The sequence below is a fragment of the Telmatherina bonti genome (assembly GCF_933228915.1).
Source record: "Telmatherina bonti genome assembly, contig: scaffold_194, whole genome shotgun sequence".
Lineage (NCBI taxonomy): Eukaryota > Metazoa > Chordata > Actinopteri > Atheriniformes > Telmatherinidae > Telmatherina > Telmatherina bonti.
Window position 1 is genome coordinate 7,501 of NW_027634747.1, and position 24,188 is coordinate 31,688.

The window sequence follows — 24,188 nt, forward strand, 5'->3', positions numbered from 1 at the left end:
TGTAGTTTGTTTTTTTTATTGAGTTCATATGAGCCTAATCCTTCTGTTTATGAGATGTTACAATGACGGTGAAAGCAGGTGCGGTGCGCGCTCCCGATGTAGTGCAGTGGCGGGAGGCGGGGCTTAATGCGGAAGAGTCTCAATCCACTCGTTTTGCCCGCAGGCTGATCTGACAGCCTACGGAGAGGGTCGGTCTGAAGTAAATAAAGCCATTTGTGACAATAACTCCATCAATCCCAGCCCTTCTGGTCTCAGAAATAAAAATAAATTAGCCTGAAATGCACAGAATAGTTCCATTTTAATGTGCATTGTTCTCTTTAAATTAAGCAAATAAATAAAAAAAAAACTGCTCATGTGTCCCACGTTCCTGTGTGGACAACATTAAATAAGGATGGATATTTAATCCTGGACAAAAACAACAGATGTTTCTGCTTGACAACATTTCCATATCATGTATTTTTCTTCAATATTTTATGTTGCAGCAACATCTGAATAACTTTATGTTCTTTTATTCACCAGGGTGACAGCTCTATGCTTCCATAACATAAAAATAGACACCTCATATTCAGGATGCATTCTCATCAGGACAGTCCACTAGACTTGGTCCGGTCGGGGACTCGGTCCAGCAGTAGGGGGGTGTATCCATGCAGACCGTGTTCACGCTGCACTTTGGTCAAACCAGTCAAACCATTAGAATAATATCTCCCCATTCCCACCAGAGGTGGCGCTGCACTAGTATTTAGCAGAAGAGAGGACCAGACCGGCGTGAAGAAGAAAACTGTTTCCTCCACCTGCCAGTTAAACATGGAGACCAAACTATGGCTGTTTTGGGTTTTTATTGTGTCTTATGCAAGTATACTGCAGAAATCCACTGCAACAATGGACGCAGTATGAACACCAGACGAGGCAGAGGACCCTTAACGCCATCGCTATGGATTTACCCACAATGCAACGCTACGCCACATGCAGGAAGGGACTTGGTTTGTAGTCCGCTTCCTGTATTTGGTCCGCTTGGAACAGACCGAGACCTGCGTTTGTCAGCAGACCGAGTCCAGTTCTTTGGTCCAAATCAGGATTTGTCTGGAGCGCTCACATTTTCCCAAACAAAGTGACTTTCCCAACAAACAGACTCGGATTCGGATCAGAACGGCTGATGTTGACGTGTTCTTAGACACATTGGCCTTTTATTATTTTTTCATTGATCAGGCCTTAAAGGCTTAAGGGCAAGCCATTTCATATATATCTACATTATATACTGGAAGGGATTTAGTTATTTACTCCCATTTTCAACAGTAATAATCAAAATAATAATAAAGACAGCTTCATCACATCTTTCCTTTTGCTGATGTGAACCTGTTCCCAGCTGACACTGAACAGAACTAAATCCACCGGTTTATCTCCAAATCGATATGTGGATAAACTAGTAGCAGCAAATTCAGCTAAAATAAATCCAAAGGTTTGAGTTTGGTGTGAAACTCCAGCAGACTGAGGCTGCAGTACCTGAAAAGCGCCACCAGGGGGCTCCAGAGCGGCGTGAAGAAGGCCTCCTCGATGCTGGCGAGGCACAGGTCCTTGGAGCTGGCCGTGTTGAGACACTCGAAGGACAGCAAACACAGCGAGAGAAGCTGATCTGAAATATTCAGACATAAAACAGCCATTTCATGTCATATCAGAGAGAAAATGCAGTCATGCTCGAGGAAGCCTCTGCATGCAGAGGTGTATCATCCAGCTGCTATAAAGTAGAAGTCCTGTCCGGCAGATCTTTCCAACTAAACCAGCTGAATGGAATGAGCTCAGCTCCACTGCAGGTAGATGAGCCTGTTGGTGGAAACACTGGTTCTGAAAGCACATAAACACAGCAGGACTTTACTTTATACAGGTCTACGTTAAAATCCTCACCAATCGCTATATGGATCTCTTTCACAATCGCCTTCAAGTGTTCCTTCAGTGCTCTCATCTCCAGCTGCTGGATGTGAAGCTCGTCCCTCTCCGATGCCATTGTAGGATCACACGCTAGCTCAGGATCCACGGAGGTCTCATCTGTTAGGGGGGGGGTCCAGTCCAACTGGGACAGGAACTGCTCCAGATCTTCAAAAGAGTTCTCCCGATCCACCATCTCCTGTGTGCGATGCTCCTCCACGTCCTTGTCGTCATTGAGCTCGTGAGTGCATGACGGGGAGAGCGAGGAGTCGGTGCTGAAGCTCTGGCAGCCGATGCTACTTCCTGCAGTCCTCGCTGGCTTCCTGTAACTCTCTGCAAGATTCACACAGATGAGTTCATGTTGATCCTCCTGTTAGACGGTCGTCTGCGACAGCGCTGGATGTCGGGCCGTAGCTTCCGCTCTGCAGGGCTTAAAGCAATGGATCGCATACATGTTCACACGTCACATGAAACGCAGCCTTTTACTGCCAACACTTCACTCAATGTCCCCCAGCACTAGTTACCACGGTAACCCAGCAGGACAGTCCGGATCAGACCGGTTACCACGGTAACCCAGCAGGACAGTCCGGATCAGACCGGTTACCACGGTAACTCAGCAGGACAGTCGTCCCAATCCAGATCAGACCGGTTGTCCAGCACTAGTTACCACGGTAACTCAGCTGGGACTCGGGGTCAGCCTTAGGAGATCCAGACTTGTGGAAATGAGAAAGACTCCTCTCATCCTGCTCTGTGGAACACGTGTGGACCTATTCTCTAACTCGCTCCACCCCCGCGGGTCTCACCTGGATGAAGCAGATTCTGGACGCTGCGGGACGATCTCAGAGGCATGGCGGGACTCCGAGGGAGGCCTTTACTCACGATGGGATAAAGTTTGTTGTAAATTCTGTACTGGTGCTTCCTCAGCAGCTTCACCACTGGGTGGTCAGACCGACTGAGGACAGAGGAAGAAACATCAATCAGACCTTCAGTGAATCACCTGAATGCTCCTAGCTTTACAGTCTTAGGATGTCTAACAGGGTCAGGAGGAGCTGCATCTGCCCTACATGGCTTTAGAAACCTCAGGGGAATCCATCCCGTTCATACGCCGCAGAGACCCTCAGTCTCTTCATGCATCTGATTAAGTCTCTTACTGTGCTCCTAATCTTCAGTTTAACTAACAGTTCACATGCTCGCCAATCCCGAATCAACCTTTGGAACGCATCAGAGAGATATTCATTATCAGGCGGAGCAACAACAACCAAAAACAACGTCTCCTTGTTTTCTCAGGATTAGCTGCAACTAACATGACAGGAGGCAGCATCTTCCAGTCACAAGTAAAACACGAAGCCTCCAGACGTATTGACTGTTTACAATCTGCTGTCCTGCAGCTCTGCAACTGCGTTAATATTCTCCAGTTCTGATAATGATTAAGATTAGAAAAGCTGCTTGTGTAGTGGCATATTATCCCAGAGAGATACAACATGCTGAGCTACAAGATGGAGCACTTGACACCAGACACAAAGTCCAACCTCACATGACGACGGTCTGAACAACCACAGAAGAAGAATCCTCCCATTTTCTCAAAGCCTTGTAAACAGAAGCAACAAGCTGAGCATGGCTGCATTATCTGTGCATGCCTCCTGCTCTGCCTAAAGCCTGGATCTGGTGGACGTTACCTGAGGAGATAAGAGACCAAGTCTGAGACCAACGTGGCATCAGGGTTCCTCTGGAGTTTGGCTTTCCACTGTTTGGGCCAGTCCTGAAACACAGCATGAATGGATGTGAAAAAGACGACCTGCAGACAGTTTCACTCAAACTAAAGAGCGTCCTCTCCGGGTCTGGAAGGAGGTCCGTCCTCTCCCGGTCTGGAAGGAGGTCCGTCCTCTCCCGGTCTGGAAGGAGGTCCGTCCTCTCCCGGTCTGGAAGGAGGTCCGTCCTCCCCGGGTCTGGAAGGAGGTCCGTCCTCCCCGGGTCTGGAAGGAGGTCCGTCCTCCCCGGGTCTGGAAGGAGGTCCGTCCTCCCCGGGTCTGGAAGGAGGTCCGTCCTCCCCGGGTCTGGAAGGAGGTCCGTCCTCCCCGGGTCTGGAAGGAGGTCCGTCCTCTCCGGGTCTGGAAGGAGGTCCGTCCTCTCCGGGTCTGGAAGGAGGTCCGTCCTCTCCGGGTCTGGAAGGAGGTCCGTCCTCTCCGGGTCTGGAAGGAGGTCCGTCCTCTCCGGGTCTGGAAGGAGGTCCGTCCTCTCCGGGTCTGGAAGGAGGTCCGTCCTCTCCGGGTCTGGAAGGAGGTCCGTCCTCTCCGGGTCTGGAAGGAGGTCCGTCCTCTCCGGGTCTGGAAGGAGGTCCGTCCTCTCCGGGTCTGGAAGGAGGTCCGTCCTCTCCGGGTCTGGAAGGAGGTCCGTCCTCTCCGGGTCTGGAAGGAGGTCCGTCCTCTCCGGGTCTGGAAGGAGGTCCGTCCTCCCCGGGTCTGGAAGGAGGTCCGTCCTCTCCTGGTCTGGAAGGAGGTAGAAGGTCTCAGGAACTCAGCAGGTATGCATGTCGCCCAGATGCTTGCAGGAGCCGGTCCGTCTCCTGGGCAGCCCGTAGGGGTCGGGTCAGTGTGAGCGGGGCGGCAGCAAGAGGCCGCAGAAGCTTGAGGGACGTGGATGAATGGTAAATCCAGAGGTTTGCCTTTCAGCTCCTTCACTAGGACAGACGGACTCCACATCCTCCTTATGTCGATCTCCATCCTCCCTTCACTCCTGAACAAGACCCCGACATACAGGAACTCCACTGTTTATATGCAGGGTGTGGCTATCAGGTATGCGCTGCTGGAGGGGGAGGAGGGGAGCCGGGAGAAGAAGCTTACGGTAATATAAGAAATGAACAACTCCATTTGGGTGGGAACGTTTGGATTGGTCAGAGTTTTTACAGATTTACAGTAAACTGAGGGGTCTAACTATATTTCTTATTGTTCATGATTCCAGAATGTATAGACGACTATCAGGACGAGGAACCGCTTCACCCAGAGGAACACGATGTCCCTCAGCAGGAGGACCTGCTGGAGATTTAATGTGTGCAAAGAATTCAGTGGAAGTCGGTGCATTTCTATGGCCAGCTGAGTAAATGCTGAAAGTTATGAGGACTTCATGACGACCGCTTTAACATCTTTAAAGCTTTATTCTGAACACTTACATGGTCCTGCTCATATTCCAATACATTGGTGTAGAGAAGACGCTGCTCTTGCTCCTCTGGGGTCATTGCACCAGATGCTGCAAACCTCCTGTAATTTCACACACACAGAGGTTATGTGTCTGAATACATGCAGGCCAACACACACACACACACACACACACACACACACACACACACACACACACACACACACACACACACACTCCTTAGTCTAACTAAACATGCAACACGTAAAGGTCATCCAGAATTAGACACACCGCCTTCACCAGTTGCACGGATGTCACAAACCTACAGAGTCTGATGGAAATGACAGAAAAACTGTATTTACTGCCAAAAGGAGGCACATCTCCAGACCATCAAGCTTTTTACAGAACTTCTCAGATGACTGAAGAGTTGCATCGCAGCTTGTTGTGTTGGTTCAATAAAAACCCTAAATCTAAATGACACGACGATGACACACTTCAGTCCAGTTATGCAGAAACATGACATACCTGTTGGCTTCTTCCTGCAGCCTCAGTCTTCTCTCCTCCATCTTCCGCTGCAGCTAGCGTCGGCATTAAGGCGACTTCCCACAAACATCCTCAGAAACGTATCGTTCATTTAAATATCTAATATTTTACTACTTTCAGGTAAACATACTTTTTAACCATCCAGGTGTTTATTTTCCCTGGTGGACGTGAAATTACAGCAGAAGAACTCAGGACTTTCTGACAGATTGCCAGTTGAACATTTCAACACAGGAATCACAGCAAAAGCAAAAATATATCTACTAAATCAGACACGAAGGAGGCGAGAAGCCGAACAGGAGGCAGAAAGCAAACTGGCAGAAGGATACAGCATCCTGCCGGGCTTTGGCTATGATGAGGTTCTCCATCATCTGCCGCTGGAGGGAGAGCTTCTGCATCAGGAAACAAAGAGAAATGACTTTAAACAGATCCATCCACACAACACCAGCATCCCTCCTAAACTTCTCCTTTTGGGAAGGAAGACACGAAACGTTCCGGATGTTTGTCATCGAGATTTTAATTTAAATGAAACATCAGTTTTACAGCTGACACAGAACTTCCCAGCATTCCTCCGCTGAATCCCAACGTGGTTCAGCAAAAACAAAGAAAAACGCCTCGATGTGGTTTCATCTGTGCAAAAAGATCCAAAGACAAAGTCATGGATTTCTACTTTTACTTCTCTGTGTGTGAAAATAATCCCTATATCTGCAAAAAACTACTAAACGGCAAATCAGTCTTCTGACACACGATGCAGCTCAGATCCAAGCATAAATAAGTCATGTGGCCAGTCCCAGACCTGGTCCTGAGTGGTCCAGATCAGTCCAGATCCTGCAGCTTATAGACCACAGTGGAAGGATGATTCCAACAAACACATCATGATTTTACAATGTTTGGTTTTTAATGAAGAAAAATGAAGTGTGACGACATGTACAGCTGGTGCATCTTGGTTCATCCATCCTGAGAGCGCTCAGTGACACAAAGAAAACTTTCACCAACACAAAGTAATGATCCCACAGTGTAGCAGTCAAAACATTGCACAAGTTCCCAAACATCCAGATAATGTGACCAGTTAGTTGTTCATAAACCTGTCTGACTGATCAATACAGAAATAAAGCTTGTGCAACTTCAGGTCATCAAACTTTACATGAAAGATGAAACAGTCATCACATCAGCCAAATACTGAATAAAACATTTAGTATGAAAGCCTCCAGATGTTTCCTGCGACATGTGGCAGAGAGGTTCCAACAGGAGGAAACACACCTGGATTAATCAGCTGCAACACTTTACCTTTACAAACTTCTTCAGTTTTCTCCAGTAAAAGCCAAGTTCCACCTGCTGCCGGAACATTTTCCGCATCTAAATAACAAATTAGCACAATTATTTTAGTGAAAACACGAAAAGAAAAACGGAGAAAACGTGAAAGTAGAATCGTTTTAGCGTAAACCGGCGGAAACTCGGAACAAATTAAAGGAAAAATGTCTCTTCTTACCATCATTATGATTATTTTCTTACCATTTTTCTTTCTTTCTTCGTTTATTTGTTTGAATTTTTCATTCGAGATGAAGGACGGAAAGAAAATCTGGTTCTCTGAGCTGACTTTAAAACTTTATAACGTGTTAAAAAGCTCAGATCGCTTCACTTCCCCCTCACCTGTTCACGAGTCAAGTTAAACCAGGTGAGCCGGGGCCGGAAGCTGCGAGGATTTCCAAATAAAAGCACCGGAAGCAGCGGAGGATTTCTAAATACAAGCACCGGAAGCTGCAAGGAATTCTAAATAAAAGCACCGGAAGCTGCGAAGGATTTCTAAATAAAAGCACCGGAAGCAGCAAGGATTTCTAAATAAAAGCACTAGAAACAGCAAGGATTTCAATTTAATTCAGTTCAATTCAATTCAGCTTTATTTCTATAGCGTCAAATCACGGCAATGCCATCTCAAGACGCTTTACAGACAGAGAAGAAAACATAACGAAAGCCAATTCATAACAGCCTATATGAAGGAAACCAACAGATTGAGTTGAGTCCAACTCAATCTCCCATCCTGAGCAAGCACACTGGCGACAGTGGGAAGGAAAAAACTCCCTTTTAACAGGAAGGAAACCTCCGGCAGAACCCGGCTCAAGGACAGGCAGCCATCTGCCTCTGCTGTGTGGGGGGAAGAGGACAGAAAGACAACAGACAACAGGAACTGCTACTCCCGGTCAGGGAGACCTGCTGAGACCTCCTTTATCTTATTTCTTGTATCTTCTGAGGAGTTTTCTGCCACACCGTAAAGGCAAAGCCACCGTAAAGGTGAAGACAGCTGTACCTTTCCTGCTCATTCACCCTTTGCTCCTGCTCGGACGTTTTTTTCTTCAGCTCCCTATTTTCTGTTTTTAGTTTCTCCTTCTCTTTCTTCAGATCCAGAACCTCGCTGTGAATCGAAGTGCTTCAGTCATGCATTGAATTTCAGCCAAGTTGTTTTTAATCATCTATTCCAGTTGGTCTGCACAATTGTTTATTTTTTCAGAAAGAATTTGAATGATTGTGTTTTGAACCTCCATTAAAGTTGGTTCCGGAGTCGTGGGTGTTCGGCCATTTTTTTATTTTTTCGAGGCATGGTTCTTACTTGGTGTGTTAGGAGCAGATTCGCTTTCACCTCCTTCATTTGCTTTACAAGAATAGGAATGAGTCTCTTCAATCCGGCGTTTTTCTTTGGCAAGATCCGTCTCCATCCCTTCCAGTGCTGGCATCTGGTTGTTCGACATCACAGCTAGTCGATCACAACTAAGCTAGCCTTCGAGAGCGTTGGAGAAATAAAAATGAAAATATTTCTCATCTTTTAGGTCCAGTGAGTTCTGTCCAGTGTCCTTACTTAATAAGTATCTCCAAAATAAGGCATAAATCATTTTGGGATAATTTCAGTACATATTTTTTCAAGATTTTCCTTCAAGCCAGCCACTGCAAATGAAGAACACCCGCTCATCGCGGCATCTTGCATGCTCACCGATTGGAAAAGTTACTTAAACCTTCTAGTTAGTGATTTTTCCTATCTTGTGTTATGTCTCTGTTTTTTTCTGTTAATACCAGAGGCTTACATGACTTACTCAGAAGAAAGCTTTTTTTATTTTGTAGAGGAAGAAATGCTGACTTTTATTTTTTACAAGAAACCCATGCAAGTGCAACAGATGTGTCATTTTGAAAAACCAATGGGGCAGTGAAATCTGCTTCTCAAATGGGACTAATCTATCGGAGTAGCCATCCGAAAAGGTCATTTTAAAGCTCGTATCATTTGTTTTGAAAAGGATTCTGCAGGACCACTTATCTTTCTAGTGTGTGAGTTTGAACAGGTTCAATTTATACTAGTCAATATCTATGCCACCAATGATAAAACTTGCAACAGGAATCTGTTCCAAGAAGCTGAAAGACAAGTTTCCAAACTTTTTCTAAAGTTTCCTCAAGCAAAAATATTGTAGCATGTTGAGCATTGGTGGGTGGAGTTTTCCCAGCATGCCTTGCTGACTTTGTTCAGATTGCACCGTGAGTGAGACTGCTAATGCCGTGAATGACACCCTGTTCTTCAATACATGTAGGTTGCTCTGTGGACATTAAAAAAAGAGCACAGTTTGTGAGAAAGAAGTTTTGTCTGCATTGTACTTATGCCCACCATCATTGCTACTATACTGTGGGGGGGACTTCATTATAGCTTTGGATGATAGAATGGACCAATGGCCTCCAAGGAAAACAAACTATGAAATAAAAAATGTAAATTTAAGGTGAGGGTTAGTGGATATTTGGCAAGAAAGAAACAGAGATCAGAGGATATTTTTTTTATTAAATGTATTTAAAGAGGCCATTTGAAAGGGTGAACTCCCTCCCACCTTAAAACAGGGACTGATCACTTTAATTCCCAAACCAAACTTTAATTCCCAAACCAAACAAAAACAAATTACACATTGAGAATTGGAGACCCATTACCCCTCCCTGAGCCGTCACCTTATCGTGGTGGAGGGGTTTGTGCGTCCCGAAGATCCTGGCAGCTATGTTGTCGGGGGCTTTATGCCCCTGGCAAACAGGTGTCTAGGGGAGGGACCAGACCAAGCACGGCTCATTGACCTCTACGATGACGACCAACCTGGGCATGCATGTTCCCTTGCCCGGACGCGGGTTACCGGGACCCCCCTCTGGAGCCAGGCCTGGGGGTGGGTCACGAGAGCAAGCGTCTGGCCTTCGCCCATGGGGCCCATTCGGGCTCAGCCTGAAAGGGTTACATGGGCCCCCACCTCCCGTGGGCTCACCATCTGCGGGAGGAGCTGTAGGGGTCGGGTGCAGTGTGAGCTGGGCGGCAGCAAGAGGCGGGGACACTGGCGGTCCGATCCCCGGCTGCAGAAGCTGGCTCTAGGGACGTGGAACGTCACCTCTCTGGTGGGGAAGGAGCCTGAGCTTGTGCGCGAGGTTGAGTGGTTCCGGCTAGATGTAGTTGGACTCACCTCGACGCATGGCTTGGGCTCTGGAACCAGTACCCTCGAAAGGGGCTGGACTTTCTTCCACTCTGGAGTTGCTCATGGTGGGAGGCGCCGAGCAGGTGTGGGCATTCTCATCAGCCCCCAGCTTGGTGCCTGCACGTTGGAGTTTACCCCGGTGGATGAAAGGGTAGTTTCCCTCCGCCTCCGGGTGGGGGGGACGGGTCCTGACTGTTGTCTGTGCTTATGCACCGAACAGCAGTTCAGAGTACCCACCCTTTCTGGAGTCCTTGGAGGGAGTGCTGGAGGGTGCTCCTTCTGGGGACTCCATTGTTCTGCTGGGGGACTTCAATGCTCATGTGGGCAATGACAGTGAGACCTGGAGGGGAGTGATTGGGAGGCATGGTTCCCCCCCCCTCTGAACCCAAATGGTGTTTTGTTATTGGACTTCTGTGCTCGTCATGGATTGTCCATAACGAACACCATGTTCCAACATAAGAGTGTCCATATGTACACCTGGCATCAGGATTCCCTGGGCCGCAGTTCGATGATCGATTTTGTAGTCGTATCGTCGGACCTGCAGCCACATGCCTTGGACACTCGGGTGAAGAGGGGGGCGGAGCTTCAACTGATCACCACCTGGTGGTGAGTTGGCTCAGGTGGTGGGGGAGGAGGCCGGTCAGATCTGGAAGGCCAAAACGTGTTGTGAGGGTCTGCTGGGAACGCCTGGCTGAGTCCCCCGTCAGAGCGAGCTTCAACTCCCACCTTCAGCAGAGCTTCAACCATGTCCCGAGTGAGGAGGGGGACATTGAGTCCGAATGGGCTGTGTTCCGTGCCTCTATTGCTGAGGCGGCCAGCCGGAGCTGTGGCTGTAAGGTCGTTGGTGCCTGTCGTGGCGGTAATCCCAGGACTCGTTGGTGGACACCAACAGTGAGGGATGCCGTCAAGCTGAAGAAGGAGTCCTATCGGGCTTTCTTGGCCTGTGGGACTCTGGAGGCAGCTGATGGGTACCGGCGGGCTAAGCGGCATGCGGCTTCGGCTGTTGCCGAGGCAAAAACTCGGGCATGGGAGTTCGGCGAGGCCATGGAGAAAGACTTCCGGACGGCTTCGAGGAGATTCTGGTCCACCATCCGGCGGCTCAGGAGGGGGAAGCAGTGCTCCATCGATACTGTGTACAGTGGAGATGGGGAGCTGCTGACCTCAACTCGGGACGTAGTGGGTCGGTGGAAGGAATACTTCGAAGACCTCAATCCTACCAACACGTCTTCCGATGAGGAAGCAGAGCTGGCGGACTCAGGGGTGGACTCTCCTATCTCTGGGGCTGAAGTCGCTGAGGTGGTCAAAAAGCTCCTTGGCGGCAAGGCCCCGGGGGTGGATGAGATCCGCCCGGAGTTCCTTAAGGCTCTGGATGCTGTGGGGCTGTCCTGGCTGACACGCCTCTGCAGCATAGCGTGGACATCGGGGGCAGTACCGCTGGATTGGCAGACTGGGGTGGTGGTCCCCCTTTTTAAGAAGGGGGACCGGAGGGTGTGTTCCAATTACAGGGGAATCACACTCCTCAGCCTCCCTGGTAAGGTCTATTCAGGGGTCCTGGAGAGGAGGGTCCGCCGGATAGCTGAATCCCGGATTGAGGAGGAGCAGTGTGGTTTTCGTCCTGGTCGCGGAACAGTGGACCAGCTCTATACCCTCTTTTGGGTCCTGGAGGGGGCATGGGAGTTTGCCCAACCAGTCTACATGTGTTTTGTGGACCTGGAGAGGGCATTCGACCGTGTTCCCCGGGGGCTACTCCGGGAGTATGGGGTACCGGACCCCCTTGTAAGGGCTGTCCGGTCCCTGTACGACAGGCGTCAGAGCTTGGTCCGCATTGCCGGTAGTAAGTCAGATTCGTTTCCGGTGAGGGTTGGACTCCGCCAAGGCTGCCCTTTATCACCGATTCTGTTCATAACTTATATGGACAGAATTTCTAGGCGCAGCCGAGGGGTTGAGGGGATCCGACTTGGTGGCCTCAGGATTGGGTCCCTGCTTTTTGCGGATGACGTGGTCCTGTTGGCTTCATCTGGTCGTGATCTCCAGCTCTCACTTGAGCGATTCGCGGCCGAGTGTGAAGCGGCTGGGATGAGAATCAGCACCTCCAAATCTGAGACCATGGTCCTAAGCCGGAATAGGGTGGATTGCCCTCTCCGGGTCGGGAGTCAGGTCCTGCCTCAAGTGGAGGAGTTTAAATATCTCGGGGTCTTGTTCACGAGTGAGGGAAGGATGGAGCGTGAGATCGACAGACGGATCGGTGCGGCGTCTGCAGTAATGCGGGCTCTGCGCCGATCTGTCGTGGTGAAGAAGGAGCTGAGCCAGAAGGCGAAGCTCTCAATTTACCAGTCGATCTACGTTCCTACCCTCACCTATGGTCATGAGCTGTGGGTCGTGACCGAAAGAACGAGATCTCGTATACAGGCGGCTGAAATGGGTTTCCTCCGCAGGGTGGCCGGGCTCACCCTTAGAGATAGGGTGAGGAGCTCGGTCATCCGGGAGGGGCTCAGAGTAGAGCCGCTGCTCCTCCGCATCGAGAGGAACCAGTTGAGGTGGCTCGGGCATCTGGTCAGGATGCCTCCTGGACGCCTCCCTGGTGAGGTGTTCCAGGCACGTCCCTCTGGGAGGAGACCCCGGGGAAGACCCAGGACACGCTGGAGGGATTATATCTCTCGGCTGGCCTGGGAACGCCTCGGGATCCCCCCCGCAGAGTTGGTAAATGTGGCTGGGGAGAGGGAAGTCTGGGCTTCCCTGCTTAGGCTGCTGCCCCCGCGACCCGACTCCGGATAAGCGGCAGAAGATGGATGGATGGAGACCCATTACTATTCTCAATAATGACGCAAAGCTGTTTGCTCTCATTTTTGCTAAGAGATTTAAATTTGGCCTTAATCACTCTCTCTCTTCTCTCTCCACCTCCTGCTCAGCCTCCCACCATGCTGACTGCAGAAATGTTTGCATCCTTTTTTTACTGTAAAGGTTGCCACAATCACTAATCAGTTCTCTGATCCTGACCAGCTCAGTCCACCACATCCAGCTAGTGGTGCTTCATTTTGCTCCTTCCGCACTCTGAATGAGAATGAAGTCCTAAAGCTTCTACAAAACTCTAAACCCACTACCTGTGCACTTGATCTGGTCCCTACCGACATCCTGCAGAGCATTTCTCCTCCAATCAATCTGCAGTGACCCATATTATCAACTCCTCTCTTGAATCTGGGGTCTTTCCCTCTGTCTTCCAGCAAGCTCGGGTCACCCCGCTGCTGAAGAAACCCACACTCAACCCAGTCCAGGTTGGAAACTACCGGCCGGTCTCACCGGTGCCGTTCTTATCTAAACTACTAGAGCGTTCAGTCTTCAGCCAAATCTCACAGTTCCTCCATGATGAAAATCTTTTAGATCCACATCAGTCTGGCTTTAGGCAAGGCCATTCCACTGAAACTGCTCTCCTGTCTGTTACCGATTCCCTCCAGCTGGACCAGATCCACTGGTCAGTCCTCAGTCCTGGGCCTGCTGGACCAGATCCACTGGTCTGTCCTCAGTCCTGGTCCTGCTGGACCTGTCTGCTGCTTTTGACACAGTGAACCATCAGATTCTCCTCTCCACTCTCTGAGCTCTCTGGATCTGTCCCGTACCTGCCGATATGCTCTCTACAACATCAAGAGAATCAGACTGTGTGCTCTTTTAAACCTCTGCAGATGATCCAGAACCAGCAGCACGTCTGGTTTTCTACCAACCTAAACGGGTTCATGTCACTCCGCTGCTAATCGCTCTTCACTGGCTTCCGGTCGCAGCACGCATCAGATTCAAAGCTTTGCTTCTGGTTTACAAAACAATAACTCAAACGTCTCCCGTCTACCTTCACTCCCTAATCCAGACCTACACTCCCTCTCCACAGCTACGTTCCACCAGTGAAAGACACCTCGTGTTACCACCACAACGTGGGACTAAATCACCAGCCAGACTCTTTTCCTCTGTTGTTCCACGATGGTGGAATGATCTCCCAAACTCTGTCCGCTCTGCAGAGTCCCTGTCTACCTTTAAGACCCAGCTGAAGACTCAGCTCTTCAAGGAGAACTTCCACACTTAGTATAGCTGTATTTGTTGGAAAGTTGGAGAACTTAGCCCAGTTCTTTGCAACAAACTTTATGATATTAATTCTTTGTATTGTAACATCGGTGATATTATATGGTGGAAAGGGAGTAAACAAAAAAAAAAAAAAAAAAAGCCTGTAGCTTCATGCAAGGATCTGCATCCAACTGGACAGTCCACCAGCACCTTCCTACGATGTCCGCTACTGTTTGATTTTGTGCTTGTGTTGTTCTCACTCATATGTAAGTCGCTTTGGATAAAAGCGTCTAAATGACTGTAGAATAGAATAGAATAGAATAGAATAGAATCAGATAATAGATGAAGAACAATCTGGGTTCATGGAAAAAAGGCACATTAGCAACAGCTTACGGCTAATTTTAGATATGGTAGACGACAATCATTTTCTCCTTAACGACTGTTTTATTCTCTTCATTGATTTTTAAAAAGCCTTTGATACCATTGAACATGAGTTCATTTTAAAATGCATATCCTTTTATGGTTTTGGGAATTACTTTCTCAGTGCAATTCAGACTTTATCTAATGGCTGCTCCAGCTCTGTTAAACTGAAAATTGTCACTTCCAAAAGATTTACTATTTCTCGAGGAATTCGACAAGGATGCCCGTCTCTCCATTCTTATTTCTATTAGTTGCTCAGACAATGGTTCCACACGTCAAAATGTCCTTTTCAGGATAGAAATGCTGCAGACAGAGGGTTTAAAATCTGCCAACTGGCTGATGATACTGCCATTTTTCTAAAAGATTACAATCAAATTGTAAATGCATTAAGTTGTATCAATACATTTAGTGATGTTTCAGGATTAAAAATGAATTATGATAAATCTGTATTATTTCCTCTTAAAAACTGTATCTTAACCAGCTGTGAAGGAATACCAATAAAGGAAAAAGTGACATATCTCGGAGTTGTAATTTTCAAAAATAAAAACGAGTTTTATACACTCAATTTTGAGCCAATAATTGAAAAAACACAAACTAGATTAAACTCTTGGTTAATGAGGGATATATCTATATATGGCAGAGTCTTAATATCTAAAGCAGAAGGTATTTCCAGGTCTTTATATATGACCTTGTCACTTGGCATACCCAAAAATATTATTCAGAAATTAGATAACGTGCTTTATGACTACATTTGGAGAAAAAAAAAAACACTATTTAAGGAAAGACATAATTAAAGGTTGCAGAGACCAAGGAGGTCTGGAGGTCTGGCGGCATCAATTTTCCTCTAAAATGTCATTTCTCTGTGGAAAAAATACATTTAGCTGATTTTCCCAAACAGGCCCTGTTATCATGGTTACTTATTTACAGCCTGAACTTTACTCCACACAGATATTATATTTGGAATAATAAAGACATTCTTCACAAAAACAAATCGTTCTTCTATCATTCATGGTATGACAAGAGCATTCTGTTAGGAAGTCAACTCATGAATAGAGACGGTCTTCTCCTCACTTATTACCACAAACCCTAAAGAATATGCCGTCGTTTTTGATGCCATTCCTGCAGGTTCTATTCAGATTCTGAAAAATACTCACATTACAAAGTACATGTGACACAGAAACAATATTTATCAAGGGCTTTGAAATTACAAGCAAACAGTGAAACAAACAGATCAGACAGGGAATAACCTGTTATTTTCCACCTGCTGCAAAATTCTCCTGCTATTCTATGATGGGTGAGATTAATTGGAGGAAAGCCAACAAAATAATTCATAATTACTGTATCAATAATAAGATGAAAGAGGTATCCTAAAAGATTTTGCTTCAAATTTACCCTGTAAAAGAAATACTTAAAAAACGATTCAAAAAAGATATTGATGAAACTTGTGTTTTCTGCCACTCGAACAAGGAAACTATTATTCATCTTTTTTTCACTGTGTTCATACCAAACCATTCTGGTCAGAGATGGAACAATATATATGTTTTAAGATGCGTATCAATATTCAGTTAAATGTTTTTGATGCTGTATTGTACGTAACATTGAATGAATTATCAAAAGATATGCTCGACATTATTCAGCTGCTAATAATGATTGGAAAATACCACGTTCACAAATGCAAACGGAACGGCTACAAACCTTACTTTCATGTCTTTCTTACAGAACTGAAATTAAATATCAACTCATTACAAAATGTGAAAAACCAAAAAGCAATAAGGACCCTTCAAGCACTGAAAGAACTGCACATATTCTGCCTCACTAAGACACTGACTGTTGAACTGAATGGACAGACGGCGTTACCTGGCTGGTTCGGTGGTTCGTTGTTTCCTTTTCCTTTTAATTTATGTTTTTCTTTGTAAAATGTCAATGCGAGAAATAAAGTTGTGAAAAAAAACACTGGAAGCAGCAAAAGGATTCTAAATTAAAGCACCATAAGTTGCTGTTTTTAACTGGCTTTACTGTTTTAAATGTGATGTTTTCTAAGATTTTCTGTTTTTATTACAGAACTATCGTTTGGTGCTTGTGGCCATCTTTACGTTTTTTGGAGTATTCTGGTTACACACTGCTTTAAATATTTTTTGATTGACTGATTGATGGATATTTCTTTATTTTGGACAAAAATATAATATTAATAACGACATAATTTAATCAACAGGTTAAACAACAGTAACAATCTTTTTTTTTCCAGGCAAAACAAGACCAGTTTTTGCGTGAAGCAGATTTCATTTTCAAACCAGGTGCTTTCCATAAAACTGCATTACAGCAGGGTGCAGGAAGCATTGAAAACAAAAACAAATTAAGTAAAAAAGACAACGAGCTAAAACATAAAACTCAGGAAGTAAAAATATGGAGTTGTTATGATAAAAGTTGACAGAGTTTCCCTCCGGTGAAGAGCCTCCTGATTTCATGGCATGGTTAGTGCGAGTGTGTTCCGGCTGCGTAGCGGTAACACACCCACCGTACGATGCCTGCAGCGACGCACCGATCAGTCGGTCCTATCATATATTTACATTTTGATGTGTGAACATTATCAGAGCTCGTCCTGAAGTGATTCGACGCCTGCATCGTTGAGAGAAGTGACGTGCCGATTCGCTATTTATTCCTTTCATCACAATGCAACACGTCCAGATCCAACTGTGATGATAAAACTATAAGTTTTATATGAAACGACAGAAATGCAGCTGTAAAGTGAAGCAGGAACATAAAAGTCACGCTGCAGGGAGGCGGACCGGCCCGTCCCCTGAAGACCGGGACATAACCTACTATGGAAGATGCTTAAAGCCGGAATAAACTCTAAAAGTAGAAACACGTGTTCCAGCCCAGGTTAGAGGAGCTTGTTGTTCCTTTCTTGTGTGTAAATATGAGATCATTTCTAAAACAGCATAAATGCATGTGATGATTCTCAGACATGAGTCAGTAAAGCGTCAATAATCCGTCCAAGCTTCTGTCAGGATGTGGACAGTAAAGCTTTCCTTCAGACCGTGGACATAAACACTCCGTACTTACTAGAGATGTCTTCTGGGACGCCTGACCAGGTGCGAGTCTTGCCAGACGAGCCTCATAGTTTGCTTTCAGCTTCTGGTTCAGACGTGATGCTTCTTCGATCGGTGTGAGCTCCCTGCCGTGCAAACAAACAACAAGAACCAGGACCGTCAGCGTCCCGTTCAGACAAGCACACGGACCGCTCGCGTCAACGGTAACCCCTCCGTATGGAGGTGGACCTGAACATCAGACCGAACCGGAGACCCGGAGCAGGTCTGGCTGGACAACAAGGCGGTTCTGGTAAAACATGGAGATGTTTGGGAACTGTGTGGTTTCTGTCTTCAGACGTAAGGCGACGTTTAAAGTCTCTGTCACAGAAACAAACCGTCCGACTGCCGAATACGATGGTTCGTTCGTTTGTTGTTGTTGTTATTTACAGTTGTGACAGTTTGGCTGGAAGTTTCTGTCAGTGACACGGTGCAACGGCAGGTTTTATTTAGAGGACATTACAGAGGCTTGAAGGAGCACAAACTGCTTCTATTAGCTTCTGAAAGCCACCAGGACGCAACGATCGATAAGAAATGATTTGTTTCGGTACGACACAAACAGAACTGGAGGCATTTCATGTTCAGGATCAGATACCAGTTAAGATTCAGCCTGACACTGGTTGTACTGGTGCGGACTGGTACGCTCGGACGTGTCGTTACCGCACCAGACCGGCTCCTACTGGTTGTTGCTATAACCCTCCAGACTCACCAACAGCTTCCCGGATCGGATCCGTTTTACGTCAGACCAAAGATGTGACTTAAAACATTTATCTTGTAAATTATATAAATAATTCTTCTTCAAGAAAAAGTTGCAACCTGTTACGGCTTCCTGGTGCAAGAAGAACAAATCCAGCAAGTTACGAAACCGATCGGCCAAGAGCTTTCATTTAATGTTTACAGATTCTGGAGATTTATGTTGAAACGCCATTTCCATTTGTGTCGGTTCGGTGATCAGAGTTCACCAGGAAGACAAAAAAATCCCCAAATCCAGGCAGAACACTGAATTCTGATTGGTCACAAGTATGAAGAGCTTTGGAGGTTTTCACTGGTTTGATCATACTAGCAAACACGCCGCTTCCTGAACTGGAACTGACAGGTGGAAGCCATCGACGCGACGTCGACGCGACGTCGACGCGACGTCGACGCTTCGCCACCGCAACGCGCCAACGCTAGCAGAAGCAGATCCGAACATCGCTGATGGAAAATCAGACAGCTGGAAAGCGTGGAACGCGGTAAACGGATCACTGGGCTGGAAAGTTAAACTTCCAACATTTCTGGAAGGAAATAACTTCTGATAAAGATTATTAGGTGATTATTTCAAAATTAAAGTTAAAAATCATCCAAAGACTCCATTTTTTCTTGGTTTGGTAAAATAATTGTGTCCATTTATTTTGGAAACTTGAGCACAACTCTGGTAAAACAATGGAAAGCTCCAGGTATTGATGAACCTGATGTAGAGTTAGTGAAACCGGTGTCTGGAGATTGTTATGCCATTATGTTGCATTGATATTAGTCTGGAAAGATCCATCTGTCCTGCAGAAAACAGCGACGGTTAAATCACAGCAGCGAGTCCAGACAGAAAGGATTTCAACAGTTTACAGTAAAATATGGAGAAAACCATTTCTGAGCAAATAAACTTTATTTTATTGTAAAAGGTTTGAATCCAGTATGTCAGCGTGTTTATAGCGAAGGCCAGAACACAAGGCGATCGCAGCGACGGGAGGATTTAAGCAGCATTAGTTTACGTCATTGCGAGAAGTTGGTTTGTTGTGGGTCTGAAACGTCTGCGGTTCGGTGGATCTGAAGTTAGTAGAGAACACACACTGCAGAGAAGTGTGTTGCTGGGAGCTGTCTCAGAACGTCTCGATGAATGCTTCGCCTGTCGTTGATCTGCACGCTGATGATGCAACTATTTACACGCCGGACACAAACAGAATCTGAAAATAAATTGAGGAGTTGAGATTATTGGAGTATTAATAAAAATGTGCTGGTGAAGACTGAATGTGTGGTAGCTGGACCAGATGTTGTTGGACGAGTCTGTCGCAGGTCGTCCTGCAGAACTGAAGCCAAGCTGCTTGTTAGAAGCGTGACTGAATTTATGACAGATAAAATTACCTTTATCTGAATGATGACTGAATAAGAAACGAATGATATCTTTATAAAAACAGCTTTTAAATGTGAGCTGATGTGTTTTTAACTGGTCCTGTCCAGCATGGTGGTCTGCCTGCTGCGCTGTGCCAAGAGGAGCTTCATGGCTACCAGGTCCCTCTGCATTTAAACATTGTTCTTGATGTTTCACATATAAACTCCTGACAGACTGATGCTGGAGCTGATTGGAGGGTTGGAGGAAGAGACGAGGACCGGGAAGGAACCAGAAAGGTTCCGTCTAATAGAGACCAGGAAACCAAACACCGCCAGCTGGAGAGACGACGAAGAAAAAACATGTTCATCACAACAACACGATGTTTATGTTGTTGTTCGTCTTTCTACGGTGGCCGGCGGGTGTAAACAAGCTTCATATAGAAAAACACGCTTCATAAAGGACCAGGTGCTCTGACATCATCAAGGTTTCCACCTCAGTCTAAATCAGCTGAATCTGTATTTAGACTGAGCTGAATTAGCTCTTACTTTTTACACGTGTCCTGTGAAGCCACCGTCTGGAATCTCTGGAAGACTTCGGGGGGCAGAAAGGGGGAGAGTTCCCCGCCGCCATCGGACAACACCCGGCGGTGACCGGCTGCTTTGGGCTGCATATCGATACGAGTATCAGCTTCAGGGACGGGAACTGCCATGTGAAAGACAGAGACAATGACTGGCTTGTCTACAGAAGAGATGATTCTCATCAAGGGGGAATGCACTCACTGGCATTTCCAGCGGCAGCGGCGGTCGGCTGAGGCTCTGAAAGACCAGGTGAACCAGAAGAAGAAGTGGAGGCGGGGAGGTTGGGAGGGTCACAGCTCTTTCCTATAAACGACTTGGCTCGCTCCAGACACTGCTCAGCTAGCATCAACATGCGCTCCACTTCCACCGCCACCATCTCCTTCTCCTCTGAGGCCAGACACAAAGAAAGACAAAAGTGAAAGTTATTTTCAGAAAAAGTGGGTGGGATCTGATTCAATCAGCTTCTGTATTCAAGCTGATTGATTCAAGTGAACGATGGAATAATTACCTACAGATTAACTACAAATGTTTTTCTCTCAGCTTATTCTGATGCTGATTTACATTTCTGTTAATATTCTCACCGGAGAGACAAACAGATGAACGCTTAGCTTAAAAGCTAAATTCTGACAGAGTGAAATTACATGAAATTAGCTGGACCTCTTCTGAACCTGAAGCAGAAAAAAAGACGACACGAAACAAACACTGAAACTGTAAAATGGGTTTGGTTCAGCGTTAGCATTAGCAGTGTTAGCAGCATTAGCAGAGTAAGAAATATTAATTCAATTCAATTCAATTCAATTCAATTCAACTTTATTTATATAGCGTCAAATCACGGCAATGCCATCTCAAGACGCTTTACAGACAGAGGGGAAAACATAATGAAGGCCAGCAGGGTTAGTAGTATTAGCAGTGTTAGCATCATGAGTATGGTTATTAGCATAGCGTGGTTAGTAACATTAGAAGTGTTAGCAGCATTAGTAGTGTTAGCAGCATTAGCATGGTTAGTAGCATCAGAAGCGTAGCATTAGCAGTGTTAGAAGCATTAGCAGGGTTAATAGCATTAGCAATGTTAGCAGCATTAAAAGCATTAGTAGTGTTGAAAACAGAAGCATTAGAAGTATTAGCGGCGTTAGAAACGTTAGCAGAAATAGCAGCATTAACAACGTTAGCAGCATTTGAAACGTTAGCAGTATTTGCAGCATTAGCAACATTAGCAAGATTAGCATAATTAACAGCATTAACAGCATTAGTAAAGTTAGCAACATTAGAAACATATAAGAAAACTACACAATCATTGAAACTTGATCATGAACTGTAAATAAAAAAAGTCATTATTTTTTAAAATAAAAGACCAAGTAAAAACTTCAGAAGAAAAAAATTGGACTTTTCCGGCCATTTGTTGAGTCAAGCTGTAAAGAATTATTTCTTGCGCTATTGCCAATGACTTCAACCAGGCAGTCGGACCTAAATGCCGGCTTGACTTGGACACGCCCCCTTTGCTTGAAACTAACTTCAAGGCGTCGGTGTCAGACGTATGTAGCAGCGTGTACCACAGCCATGTGGCTGCGTGTACCACGGCCATGGGGCTGCGTGTACCACGGCCATGTGGCTGCGTGTACCACGGCCATGTGGCTGCGTGTACCACGGCCATGTGGCAGCGTGTACCACGGCCATGTGGCAGCGTGTACCACGGCCATGTGGCTGCGTGTACCACGGCCATGTGGCAGCGTGTACCACGGCCATGTGGCTGCGTGTACCACGGCCATGTGGCAGCGTGTACCACGGCCATGTGGCAGCGTGTACCACGGCCATGTGGCAGCGTGTACCACGGCCATGTGGCTGCGTGTACCACGGCCATGTGGCTGCGTGTACCACGGCCATGTGGCTGCGTGTACCACGGCGATTGGCTGCGTGTACCACAGCCATGTGGCTGCGTGTACCACAGCCATGTAGCTGCGTGTACCACAGCCATGTGGCAGCGTGTACCACAGCCATGTGGCAGCGTGTACCACAGCCATGTGGCAGCGTGTACCACAGCCATGTGGCAGCGTGTACCACAGCCATGTGGCAGCGTGTACCACAGCCATGTGGCTGCGTGTACCACAGCCATGTGGCTGCGTGTACCACAGCCATGTGGCAGCGTGTACCACAGCCATGTGGCTGCGTGTACCACAGCCATGTGGCAGCGTGTACCACAGCCATGTGGCAGCGTGTACCACAGCCATGTAGCAGCGTGTACCACAGCCATGTCGCAGCGTGTACCACAGCCATGTAGCTGCGTGTACCACAGCCATGTGGCAGCGTGTACCACAGCCATGTGGCAGCGTGTACCACAGCCATGTAGCTGCGTGTACCACAGCCATGTAGCTGCGTGTACCACAGCCATGTGGCAGCGTGTACCACAGCCATGTGGCTGCGTGTACCACAGCCATGTGGCAGCGTGTACCACAGCCATGTGGCAGCGTGTACCACAGCCATGTAGCAGCGTGTACCACAGCCATGTCGCAGCGTGTACCACAGCCATGTAGCTGCGTGTACCACAGCCATGTAGCTGCGTGTACCACAGCCATGTAGCTGTGTGTACCATGGTGCTGTAGCCGCCTGTACCACGGCGATGTAGTTGCGTGTACCAAGGCCATGTAGCAGTGTATCTGTGTATCAACGTGAATCTGGAAATGAAAGGTGTAAGCTTGTGTGTAACGTAGCAGGTAAACCTGACACAACATACATCATACATGTTCAGCTTCAATCCTACTTCTGGATCTTACTCTGAGGCCCAGCTTCCTCCAGCAGCGCATGTGATATGTAGCTGATGGTCCTCAGATATTCACAGTAAGCTTCCTGCAACAAGACCACAAACAGGGAACATCAGAGACCAATAAACCCTGAAATAAACAACTGAATAAAAACAGGACAGGTACTGCAAAGAAAAAAATAGGAAAAGAAAACAATAAAATCATGAATTTGAAATTATTAAAGTAGCATGATCTTCAAGTTATGTTTCCACATCTGGTGAAAGTTTAATCTCCACTGCAGATGAATGCCGAGCATCATGTTTTCTGTCTGTGCCACCATGTCATCACACAGGTCTATCTGGAAACTTTAAAACCAATCATAGAAACTAATTACAATATTTCAGCATAAAACATGTTTACAGCAGATTTCATATAAATAGAAACCTTGGAGTTGTGCGTGAATGAGGCCCTGGCATTGCTGTCAGTCCCAGCATCATGATTAGGAAAACACATTATTCCAACTTTATTTAGGTCTTATTTAGAAAACATTTAGAAACATTTTCATATAAAAACTCATCCAGAGTTTTATACATTCATTCAGGCGTGTTTACTGTCTACTGTTCCCTGCTTATTGTTTCCTGTTGTTTCCTGTTTAAATGTTTATTGTTTACTTCTACTGTTTCTTGTTTATTGATTGTTGTTTCCTGTTTATTGTTTACTGTTTAGTGATAATTGTTTACTGTTTCCTGTTTACCTAGCCGACAGGCCCCGCCCCCTCCTATGTTTACATTTCCACACACGCGCCGTTTGCGGTCATGCCGGTAATCATGTCAGTCCACCTGTCGGACTCTCTACCTTGTGTTTGTTCCCTCCGTCCAGCTGTAAAGCAGCTTTGGCCATTTTCATGGCATTTTGAAGCGGCTTCACTCCGCTGTCAGCTGCAGCCATGTTACATCCGGGTCTTCGGCTAACTCTTCTTCGTCTGCTGCAGTAAAACACCCGAGAGGCGCGCTGCTGCCCCCTTCCGCCTCATGTCCTCCCTTACAGTTCACAGAACCACTTCTGTCAACAAACATTCATTCATTCATTCATTCATCTTAACCACTGAGTCAGATGAATGGTTGCAGGGAAGCAGGAGCCTATCCCAGCAGTCGTTGGGTGAAAGGCAG

General features: G+C 46.6%; 1 protein-coding gene across 1 annotated transcript; it reads right to left on the reverse strand.

Moving 5' to 3' along the window:
* Positions 1–1,500: 1,500 nt before the first annotated feature.
* vps9d1 (VPS9 domain containing 1) lies at positions 1,501–23,973 on the reverse strand (the record flags this gene model as incomplete). The annotated part of the gene is made up of 12 exons (XM_079264262.1): positions 23,875–23,973; positions 23,053–23,125; positions 20,486–20,671; positions 20,252–20,408; positions 17,601–17,712; positions 5,922–5,984; positions 5,578–5,630; positions 5,087–5,174; positions 3,597–3,679; positions 2,724–2,872; positions 1,900–2,253; positions 1,501–1,630 (listed from the first exon to the last, which is right to left on the reverse strand). Coding segments are annotated over exons 1-12 (1,541 nt in total), but the record flags the coding sequence as incomplete, so codon positions are not given.
* Between the last annotated feature and the right edge of the window lie 215 nt (positions 23,974–24,188).